At 38.1% G+C, this 12,558-nt stretch overlaps 1 protein-coding gene and 1 pseudogene across 1 annotated transcript; both read left to right on the top strand.

Moving 5' to 3' along the window:
- The first annotated feature begins 2,633 nt into the window (after positions 1-2,633).
- On the top strand, positions 2,634-3,802 carry LOC124991403 (testis-expressed protein 38-like). Its single transcript, XM_047562156.1, has 2 exons — positions 2,634-2,720; positions 3,237-3,802. The coding sequence occupies exons 1-2, from the start codon at positions 2,657-2,659 to the stop codon at positions 3,800-3,802; spliced, it is 630 nt and encodes a 209-aa protein (XP_047418112.1). The 5' UTR covers positions 2,634-2,656.
- A 337-nt stretch (positions 3,803-4,139) lies between these two features.
- LOC124991402 (sphingosine-1-phosphate phosphatase 1-like) lies at positions 4,140-11,308 on the top strand (annotated as a pseudogene).
- The last annotated feature ends 1,250 nt before the right edge of the window (positions 11,309-12,558 follow it).

Raw genomic sequence — 12,558 nt, 5'->3', positions numbered from 1 at the left:
CCATTTCCTTTGATGTGATGCTGTGGACACATGACTTGCAAGTACAGTGGAAAGAATACAAGATCCAACATCAGTCCTGGCTCTGACAACTGGTGGGTAGCCTTGGACACACACGTTCTTTCTTGTGTCTCAGTTTCCTCATGTCAAGTGGAACCAGCATCCTTAAGTTCAGTTATGTCTGTGTGTGCACCTACATCCTGTGATCACAGCTGGAACTCATCCCAGCCCTCCAGGCTCAGCTTCTGTCTTGGCTACAGACTCCCATGATTCCCTTCCAGCAGGCTTTTGCAATGTTCACTTCGTATTAAGGATCAAGTTGTTCAAATCTTTTCTCAGGTTCTTCTTGTGAGAAATAGAAAGTCCAGTGGTCTATTTTCAGAATACAGTATTTAGCCTTAAGTGTTACATTGAGATATAAGAAAGGCAGCCAGAGGGGGAATAGCAGAATAGAAAGTTGCACAATAGATCCATAGCCCATGGATGTGGCAGATCCAAAATCCATCACCTGTACATCCCCTTGAAAAACAGGTGGGGGAAGGGATTGGTCTGACCAAGAGAGAGAGAGAAATCTCTCTGTTAAGAAAGAGTAACTAAAAGAGGGGTGGGAGGGGTGGGAGGAAGGGAAAAAATAACAGAATGAATCAAACAACATTACCCTATGTAAATTTATGATTACACAAATGGTATGCCTTTATTCCATGTACAGAGAAACAAAATGTATCCCATTTGTTTACAATAATAAAAAAAATACATAAAAAGAGTAACTTAGCTAAGTAAGAGGTATACAGGTGTCAGAATGCATGCACCCCAAGAATACTTTCCCACCCCAAGATAACAGAGGGAGGTAGGAAAAACTAAAGGTATATTTCTTTCAATAACTCAATTAACTAATTGCATAGATTGTACCCCTGAGTTCCTCCTGTCAGGTCAAGGGGCAGAGCTGCATTAGGGATAAAAGCAGGTGAACTGCCCACCCAGGTGTGATTGCTCTGCAGACCTTATTTGGTAGCACACCCTTCTGCAGAAGTACTTTGCCTTTGCCTTGCTAAACTACTTCTGAGCACAAGCCTGATTCCTCATGACACCTGGCATGTCAAACATTCTCATATCTGAAATGTTTGTGTGTTGTAATTCATGTCTTTCTTTTTCTGATGACTGTGAATACAAAACCACAGCTCCTAACCTTTAATGAGCTGAATGTGGGTGTGCTGACCAGAAGTGAGCAACAGGGAACAGGCACAGCTCCCCTTCCTGATATTCTGTGAGGTCACACCCTGGCTTGTGCCCAGGCAGCCTGCAGGAATCTGAGGTCCACTGGTAAAACATTGGATCAATGGCAACCACTGCAACAGCAGCCACCTGACTACTTCTTCCCTTGCCTTTCTTCACAGGTCCTAAACAGACCAATAAATATTCACCAGTCACTGTACAGGGAGAGCACACCTAGTCCCCAGTGTGAGGGACTAAGACATTTCCAGGGCTGACCTGAAGTCTGCAGAAAGCAATCTGAGTGACAGGGAAAGTCACTGTATGTTTGAGCAGAGTAACATGATCTATTCTGAAAAGGATCATTCTGACTACTGATAAAGATGGGGGTAACTGAATAGTGCCAAGGGGCCAAACAAGGACCAGTGGTAAAACCTACTGAGAGGCTGAGCTAACCTTGATTAGGAAATGGCTTTCTAACTGACCTGGTCATAAATGAAGCACGCTGCCTCAGGAGATGGTCAGCAGTCCCTGAGTCAAAGGAACCCTGGGGGACTAGTTGCTGAGTAGGGAAGTTCTGCCCTCAGTACTCAAGCATCTGATGTGATTAGACAACTCTCCAAGTCTCTTCCAAGTGGAGATAATGTGGTTCTGGGAAATCAATTGAGAGAATTATTTTCCAGACAGTAGGAATCATTGAACACCTGGGAAGATAAGGATGTGTTCAGTGGTGGAAATGTGGGGAGAGGAACTACTGAGTAAATGAGCAGCATAAGCCAAACTCCAGAGGTGAATAAACAGGGTCTTTGGGGAATCTAGCATACCAAGAAGGGAAAGGTATATGAAGGATGGGGAGGGAGATGAAGCTGGAAGGAGATGCAGGACCTCATAGGGGAGAGCTCCCACAGGGCCTGATGATACTGAGAAAACACTTTGCCAGCCCTTGTTGAAGAAGCAAAAGAGAGACTGTAGGAGCCAAAGAAGCAGGTTTTGACCCCTTGGTTCCCCTCAACAGTTTTTTCCCTGACAGCTTGGTCAGAAACTTCTTGAGTGCAGGTCACCCCAATGTTCATTCTGCTCCCTGCCCAACTTCCCACTTGGAAATATATCCAGAAATGGCTTCCTAACAACCAACAATATAAATATACGCTCATGAGGGCCCTTTCCTGGTGGCTGTTTTGTGACTTCATCATAAGAAGATGGGAACAGACAATTCTGGGGACAATTCTGGGGTGGACCAGTATTTGATGCAAGAGAACTATGCTCATGAGATGCCATAAGATGGAGTCCTTTCCTTCCATCAACTCAGAGCCACTCCACAAGCACCACCCCTGGAATTCCCAGTGCTCAGAACCCAGTGACATCATCTTTAGGTAACAATGGGACTCGTGCCTTCCGAAGACACCGATTGATGGACAGATTCGTGGGGGAATTGATTCTTTGCTGAGCCATGGGCCTGGTAACAAGTCTCAATGGTATGGATCCTCAAATGGAGAACCTGGGTCTTCCTGGCAGTAAGTATCCCTTCAGTCCTTAAGCGGACAAACTTTCAGGGAGTAGACATGGATGGGGTGGTGGCTGCCTGCACAGACTGCTAAATAGTTAAGAGACAGACTCCTCTAGGGAACTAAGGCATTTTACAAGGCAGAAACCATGTTCTGCCCAACCAGAAAAGATACATTGGTGCCCTTGTCAAGTGGTTCCTTGAGGGTCTTGACCTTAAGTTTAATTTATCAGTCTGAGGGATTGGATGGGTCCTGGACTGGGAATCAGAAGGCCTGACTGAGTTTGAACAGGTCATGTTCCCTCTGGACCTAGTATCCCTTATCTCTAAAAGGCTAATGTGGACTCTTAGGCTCCCTGCAGACCTAACTTTAACTGAATAATAAAATGATGAGATAGGTCTTTAAGGAGGGAGGGAGGGAATGGATGGATGAGTGAGCCAAATCAAGGAGAGGGATGAGAAATGGTTCAGGTCCCAAGCCAGAGCTCTTGGTCAGCTGCCTCTTTTCTTTCTTTTACTGCCTCAGCCTGGTTCTTGCTATACTTTGGATTCATGGGACTGTGTTGTGTGATTACCGGTGGCTGCATTATATTTCTTCACTGGAGGAAGAAGCTGCAGCAGGAGAAGTGTGCCCAGCATTGGGTGGAAGTGATGAACGCTTCCACCTTCACTAACAGTCCACTCTTGTACTGGGTAAATACGCAGAGACACCATGGTATCAATGCAGCTATCAGAATAGGCCCTCCCTCAGCTGGTACCAACACTGAGATTAAAGTCAAGATTCCAGATTGTCTGTGGGATACAGACACCCCTGAAGGCAGAGTTTATGGCCTCAGAGGCAGCAGCCCCAGGGCAGAGAACCCTGTTGCTATGCAAGCTGCTCTGGTGGTCTCACAGCAGCTCCTATCTAATCAGTTGCCACAGTGCCAAATCAGATCCCCATTCCCAATTCCCGTCTTTCAGGAGATACCCTTTGCCCCACCCCTCCACAAAATGCCTCCCATGCTGGAACACTCTGCCTCCAACCTGTTGGACATCTATCCTAAAAGGAATGTCCACTACCATTCCCTTCCCACACTGGCCCTGGAGTGAACTGTTTCAATACCAAGCTTTTGCTTCATATTTGTGGCCTCCACTCGCTGAAGGCAGTCATGTTGACACAGAGGACCCAGTTGGATGTTACCTTATTTAAGTAAGATTTTTGAAAAGTCAGAGTCTATTGTGTCTCATTTGCTGTTAGGAGTGCAATGTCCTTCCTCTGGTTGATGGTGGCACAAGTCTAACCAATACAATGAGAACTGGAAGTTGGGTTTGAAGAGACACATTGAATCAATACTTGTGGATGAGCTTAATTCCCTCCATCCAAACATGGGCTAAGTCCCCAAAGGCACTGCTGTTCTGCAGGATGGTAAGTACAATTGCCACAAGAATGACAGTTGCTGAGGGCCACAGGTATGGCAGTCCACAATGGCCATGCCACTGGTCAAACAAGTCTTCATGAGGCCCATGAAGCATACCACACTGTGGGCTGAATATGTTTTTGTAAGGCAAAATTATTTTTGTTTTCTTTTTTCAAATTTAAAGACCTATGAAAAGAAGAGGCTTAAAGTTAACAACCAATATTCAATTTGATAAAGGAAGAGAAAAACAGGAAAATTTCATAAACACATACCCAATATTTAGAGATTTTTGTAAGATTTTTTAATGAAAATATATTTTAATTGTCACCTGAGTCTACTACATTTTCATCCAAAATGGTTAAAACCTATTTTTATTTCAAGTGATCAATGAATAAGGTAAGATCTTTATCTGGACAAAAACAAATTGTAAAAACACTGTACTGAAGATTTATTTCCAGGGAATCCTCAATTAGTACTGCACACTCTTTCCAAAGGTCAATACTTTTTATCAATACATCTTTAACTGGTCATCTAAACATAAATTTCATTGGGATTTTTACTATGACTTTTCTAACATGAAAAGTTTTCAACATAATTCATCAACACTGATTTCATCACTACCCAATCAAATTGCATGGCTTACTGTAATATCAATTACTAATAGCTTATCTTTGTTACTGTCTATAAACAATTCCAAGCACTTTAGAATAAGCGCCTACCATGCAAATTTTTGGAAAGGCAGTGTGTTTCTCTTTTTTATCTGACAAAGCAATTTCATATTTAAAACATTTTTCTTTAGGCAGAAGGCCAATGTATGAGATTTGGGCATTTTACTTCATGCCAAATATAACATAATTAAATCAAAACACATTTAAAGTCATTTACACATGTTTGTGAACCAGAAAATAGGAAGGACTGGGGTTGTTGCTCAGTGGTGGAGCACTTACCTCTAATGTGTGAGGCTCTGGGTTTGATTCTCAGCATCACATACAAATAAATAAAAAATAAAGGTTCATTGACCTCTAAAAAATATTTTAAAAAATAAATTAAAAAAAGAAAGATTTCCTGGGAATATTTAATAAATCTAATTCAAAAGCTTCTATTACAGGAATTTTCTAATATGTTTCAGAGATTATATTTAATAAGGATTAGTAAAATGGAATTATTAGTTACCTTTCTCTTATAATGGGAATGAAGTCTCTTAATTTAGAAAATTATTGTTCTATACAGTGTAAGTACCCTATTTAATTTTATTGGTGACTGAATTTACAAGACAGTCCCTACCTTAAATAAAGAAACCAGTTTTAACATAAACAAATTGAATTTTACTTAGTTAAGGAAGGAAGATGACAGAGAATTTTAAATGAAGTCACATATATAAAAATGCATGTTTTATTATTATGTATTTATGGCAGAAGTTCTTGGTATGGAATATTACAGGCATAGAGTAACTTTGAATTGGTTTATCACTTAGGGATTAGAGTCTTCAATGTTAAAATCAAATTTTCCTGGAAAAAGAAGTACGCAATCAGCGACTGCTACTCCCATAAAGACTAAGGGCAGAGGAAAGATTACCTTGGTATGAGTTCTTTAATATTTTGATATTAAATTGATAAACACAGGCCATGTAAACATATCCAGAGTTCATATATTCTACCCAGAAAGCCAGAAGAACTTCTCAGTTTTCAAAATGGATTTTTCCTTTTTGTTCAATGATGTTATCTAAGTACACCACAAAATGTTAGTGAGGGCCAAGGTGTCTCCACATCTGGCGTGGAGAGTCACAGCTCTTAGATTGCTCAATACAGCATGGACAAAAAGCAGATTTTTTTTTTTGTTGTTTAGAATTCATGTCTTATATGCATTCAACTAGGTTGTTAATAAATTTCTGACCACTTTTACATATTTTTAGTTTTGTGATATGTCAATGTGATTTAAGGTTTAAAAAGTTAATCATTGACTACTCTGAATAATTTTCCACATAGCCTGTGGTTGTTTGGGAGCATGATTTAACAATACAAAATGAAGAGGTGGTATAAAGGTTGTCTCCATGGCCAAGAGATCAAAATAATTATTCCATCACTATAAGTAAGGTTTGCATTTGGTAACAAGCAAAGTCTTTACATGTACGTTAGGCACAAAACTCCAATGGAAAAATTTTTGTAAAGTAGATGCTATTTGATGTGATAGATATATTCATTTTATTATCTATTCCTTGGGGAAAATTTTCCTGGATGAAGATGGAACTATCTAAAAAACATAAGCATAATAATATCAAAAGAAGAGCCCCAATAGGTGGTCCTGACACTACTGTGTCATTGCCCCTTTGGAGCAGCCATGTAATTCTTATGTTTGCAGGTACACTTTTCAGTTCCCTGTCCAATTGTGACATGAGTGAATGTTGCCATTAATAATCTGGGGTTATAGGGGTAGAAATTGATCAATGGCAGAGTAAAGACATTATCTTATTATCTTTGCTTTCTCTCTGATTTGTTTTTTATTTTTCTCCCACTTGAATATTTACTCCCACGCTTATTATCTTATCATTGGATTTTAATTTCTCAGTAATGAAAACAAAGATTTGGTTTTTCTTCTGGATTCTGCAATTTAATATTTTTCCCCATGAAAATGAAAAAAAAGAGTGGGGACATGCAACATTAAGTAATGCAGCATATTCTTATTTTTAAAGGAAACTCAAATATGACAAGTGCAAGTGACATTACTCCAAAATAAATCCCTTTTCCCTCATGCCTCATGACTTACCATAGATTCTCTTGTTTAACTGCCCCTAAAGGATATGAGGCGTGCTTCACTTTCTTGGAGATGTTCCTTTTTAATAAATGTTCTCCATATTACTGCAAATGATTTTAAATAAAATAACATGACTAGTGAATAAATAATATAAATAATATTGAATAAAATAATATTACAATATCAGAAAATTATGTAATTTGCTTGATGTGATATATGCATGCATAGATAGATGGACAGATACATAGATAGGTTCATACAGTTAGTAGTTACAGACAGTTGCACCTCTTTGGTCTTTTAATTAAGATAATTAAGAAAACTCTGATACCCACAGGGTCTGCTTTCAGTCTCTGTGCTGCCACTCTAGCATTCATGATCACAATAGGAAGTGTAATTGAGAAGAAAGGTGTTATTTCATATAGATTTAGTTCTCATTTTATTCTGATTTGTGAAACAGCTGAGAAAAAGTGTGGATGTGGCATTTAAATGATACGGCATTCAATTTCAATCTCTTGATTTTGTAGTTTTCTTGAAGAAATGTTGTCTTACTTTGTCTTAAAAATGTGAACAAAATAGAACACACACAAATATTCTTAAACAATCTATAAAATGCATGTAACAGCCTGGTAGAAAGTAAATGTTAATATTCTTTCATCAATCTTTCTGGCTATGATCTATCCGGTCAATTTATGAACAAATGTATCTAAAAATTTCACTTATACTAGGATATAAATAAGTGAAAAAGGTCTAAATTTTATAATATAGTATAGATATTTGACTTACACATTTTCAGAACTATAATCCAGGGAAAGAACATGAAAGAATGACTTAATTCAGGTAATATAATTCTCAACAAAATATGAAAAGATGCTTCTGAAATCAAATCAGAGATTAGGCATATGCACCACCTCTGTGTAGAATCAACCTAGAATTTACTCTGAATGTGCAGCTATAGTTAACCATACCTTCTATATATTTATGTTCTTATATTAAATTATTTTGATATTTGTGTCAACTATATGACATTCATTTACTTGGAAATGATAATATATAAACCTCACATGGGAGAACATTTAATAGAAACTTGCAACCAGATATTAGAACTCTAGAGGTTTTTATACAAAATCAAAATCTCAAATTCAGATTTAAATACTGTATTTTCTGAGATTACTACTAAAATACAGGGCATTTGATATTTTCATATTTATTCTCTCATGTATGTCCTATTTTCATAACAATCAACAGGGACTTAAAATCAACCAAGGCCTGATTTTCATTAGCAGTCAGAAAACTGCAAATAATAATTTCACTGAGATCTCATCTCACCCCAATTAGAATAGCAACCATTAAGAATATAACTAATAGTAAGCATTGGCTAGCATGTGGCAATAAAAGGTGTTCCTAAATATTGTTGGTATGACTACAAATGAGTACACAGTTCAAGCTGTGTGGAGATTCCTCAATGCCAAAATAACTCCACTGTTATGTATCTCTAAAAAGAACAAATTTTTAAAATTTACAAAGGAGCAACAATGGAGTCATCATTTGATCAGCTATTCCACTCCTCAGTATTTATACAAAATGATAGAAATAAGCACATTATAGCAACATATATGCATTCACATGTTTATAGCTTTGAAATTTAGAACAGTCAAATCATGAAACCAGCCTAGACATCTGTCAACAGATGAATGAATTTTAAGAATGTGATATACTTTCTCACAAGCATACATACATTCACATGCAATGGAGTTGTACCAAGTCATGAAGAAGAACAAAATTATGAAATTTTCATTAATTGAGTGGAACTAGAGAAAATTGTGCTCTGTGAAGCAGATCAATTCAGAAAGCCAAGGGTCAAAGGTTTTCCCTCATATGTGAAAAGCAGAGAGAAAAAAATGGAAAAACAGAAAATAAAAGGGAGATCAGTAGAGGAAACAACAGGTTAAGGTAAATCAAAGATCAGAAAGAAAAAGGAAGAACTGGAGAATACAATCCAACAAATTATTCTATATGTGTATATAAATGCAGCAAAACGAATCCCACCTTCATGTATAATTATAAGGCAACAATGAAAATTTTTAAAAAATGTAATCGAGTAGAAAGAAAATCAGAATAGTAGTAGGAAGGGTGTAAGTGAAGGGAAGCTGAGACAGAAATAGGAAGCACTGGGAGATGAATAAGAATAAATTATATTATGTGTACTATGAATATGTAATAACGAACCCCATTATTATATACCATTATAGTTCACCAGTAAAACCATAAAATAGATTAACCAACGCAATACTAAAAAACCCTAAAATTCACTGAGAAATAATGTGAAATCTCTATACTGGAGATGAAGATGCTGGGAAAAGGAGAATTAGGACTTTTAAAATGTAGAGTAAATCAAGACACTGGAACATTCAGTTTTATATTAGGATGAGCATACTTGAAGTGTGTCAGTAATTAAAAAATAAGTAAAGAAAAGAAAAGAAAAAAAAAAAGCATGTAAATTAATGGAGTTGCATTACTTGCTTTAGAACTCAAAGCCAGGAATCCAAAGCCAAAATATTTGACCCTACAGTCACAATATAATAAGTTTCTGTTTTAAATAATGTGACTGGACATCCAGTACAGTCATTAATAAATGATTCAAATAGAGGCAGGCACACCGATTTATTAAAACCTTTATTTAGGGGTCCTGCTTGATTGTTTGATTATGAAAAATATGTCGGTTAGTTTAATGCAGAGAAAGCAGAAAATAACTATATGCAGAGGGTCTGATGAGCAAAACCACAGAAGCTGCAATTACAAAGGGGTGGGAGATTATAAGAAGGCCATCCTGACAAAGCCACTCAGAGATGAAGTAACTGGATGCAACGAGTCATTAAGGTATAATACTGAGGGTAAAAATAGTATAACTCAGTTCTTGGTGAATTAAAAATGAAAATTTTTCAAGTAATGGATTCCAAGACCATAAAATGTGTCAAAATGTTAGAAGTCATTACTCTTTTCTCAAGAAGAGTACCAATTCTGCTCTTTGATTTATTTTAAAAAGAAAAAAAAATGTGATAAGAAAAGAGGCATCAAGACTTCAGCGCGTCGAGTCAGGGGCTGCTGCAACTGGCCAGTCAGCTGCAGATCCCGTTAGCTCGTCGCTCAGGCAGCACCCAGACCGGCAGGCTGTCCGTCTGCAGGAGCTGCAGAAAGTGGCCTGTTTCCAGCGTCTGTGCGGACGGAGGCGCCACCGAACCGCTCAGCCAAACAGAGGGAGGATGAGAAGGCTGAGGCGCCGCTAGCGGGAGACCCCTCGGGGGCAAGGACTGCAGTCCGAGCGACCAAGGTCCCCCAGCCGCCAGGGAGCGACCACAGTCAGCGCTCAGTCAAGCCGGACGCAGCGGCGCCCTTAATGGCTTACAGAACTGGCTGGCGGCGAGCTGGGCCCAGCCTCGTCGCGGGCTCCCTGTGACGCAACTCGTTGGCGGGCGAGGAGGGCGAGCTGGCCCGAGAGCAACTGGCCGCTCTCCTCCCTGTTCTGCTTGGGCACGAGTTGGGCTACGGACTCTTACATCATGTTCTTCCCTTTCTGGATCTGGAACCTGGACGCCCTACTGGGTCGCAGGCTGGTGATCATCTGGGTGCTGGTCATGTACCTGGGCCAGTGCACCAAGGACATCATCCGCTGGCCGCCACCCTCCTCGCCTCCTGTGTCAAGTTGGAGGTCTTCTACAACTCCCAGTACAGCATGCCCTCCAGCCACGCCCTGTCCGGCACCGCCATCCCCATTTCCCTGGTCCTCCTCACCTATGGCCGCTGGCAGTATCCTCCTGTTTGTGGACTGCTTCTTATTCCCTGCTGGTGTTCTCTAGTTTGCCTAAGTAGAATGCACCTGGGAATGCACTCCATTCTGGACATTATTGCTGCATTCCTATATACCATTTTAATCTTAGCTGTTTCCTATCCATTTGTGGACCTGATTGACAACTTCAATCAAACGTATAACTATGCTCCACTAATTATCATCGGTCTTCATTTAGCTTTAGGGATCTTTCCTTTCACTCTTGATACCTGGAACACATCCTATGGAGACACAGCTGAGATTCTAGGAAGTGGTGCTGGAATTGCATGTGGATTCCATGTTGCTCATAGCGTGGGTCTACTATTAGATCCTTCTTCAGAGATACTACCGTTACCTAGGCCCCCCGTTACTGTGACTCTGTTTGGAAAAGTCATATTGCGGATTCTCATGGGAATGATATTTGTACTGATCGTCAGAGATGTAATGAAAAAGACCGCCATTCCTTTAACCTGTAAAATCTTCAACATACCATGTGATGATATTGGAAAAGCAAGACAGCACATGGAAGTTGAACTTCCTTACCGGTATATTACCTATGGAATGGTGGGTTTCTCCATCACATTTTTGGTTCCCTACATATTTTTCTTTATTGGTATCTCTTGATAGGGACATAATATTTGTGATAAGAAAGAGGTTATCAGTTATTGATACCTAAAAATATACTCTAGATAAAAGATCAGAGTTAGGCTTTTGTAAGAATTTAACTTAAATCATTATTTAAGTAAATTCTTAAGAGTCAGTGATTTTTATCATTGCACATCCAGATTTTGTCTTAGGTGTGCTGAGCTCTTTCTGTACTGAGAAAATGATAAGTATCTATTTAGAATGTTCATGTAATATTTGGTGAGTTCTGTGCTGTTATGGATTCAAGTTATATGTAGTATATATTAAGGTACATAATAGGCAATTATATATCTAATATGTTATATATAAAGTAATATACCTAAGTTTTTTTAAACTGAGGTGTATTATGAAATCAATAACAATATGCAAACAGTTGTGCCTGTGTATTTGAAATTAATACAAGTATGTTATTAACATATATATTTAACATTTATTTACTAGGGAGCCATTTCCTAATTGAACTGCATAATTAATATACCACAATTCATATGCTACCACATATTAATTTACTGCCTCTTTTTACACTGCCATCACCTTTCATGTTACCCATGATGTTGAACATGGGAGGCATTCTTAATGGACCTAATTTTCAGAAAAATTACTTTTTAGATTCCTTATTTTTTTTAAGTTCTCTACACTGCGTTGAATGTATTGTTTTTGCAACTGTTTTGTACATCACTTTAATAATTCAGGTACTGAATTTTATTGCTTGCTAATTGTGCCTTTCTGTTGCTGAATTAAGAAATGCCATGTATACTGTGATATAAAAGACTGATCCTATCTTAATTACTTATAATCAGGCAACTGTTTTAAAAATATATGTCAAACTAACAGGGATTGAACTAAACCACCCTTAATCCTTTAGTCCTTTATTTAGAAAGAAATGTGGAATGGGCTAAAATTTCTCACTAATTTATTGGAAAGCTAAGTGGATAAATATTTTCCATTTTTCTTAGATTTTTCTTTTATAGGAAGAAGATATTTTTTTTGCACATTGTTGTCTTGATTGTTTATACTGCAGGTAGCTATTTCCAGTGAACAGAACATAGTTGAAATTTATAGGTGGGACAGTGCAAATGCTTCATATGTAAAACCATTTTTCTAAATTTGGAAAGGATTGGATTTCCCAATCTTTTAAATTAATAGTTAACTTTTAATACTCACTTATCAACAACTTAAGATAAATTATAAAATCTAAAAATAATAAATATTAATTGTTTAGATCCTAT

Source organism: Sciurus carolinensis, chromosome 8 (assembly GCF_902686445.1).
Source record: "Sciurus carolinensis chromosome 8, mSciCar1.2, whole genome shotgun sequence".
Taxonomy (NCBI): Eukaryota; Metazoa; Chordata; class Mammalia; order Rodentia; family Sciuridae; genus Sciurus; species Sciurus carolinensis.
The sequence above is the reverse complement of the archived record's forward strand: the minus strand, read 5'-3'. Positions and strand labels throughout refer to the sequence as shown.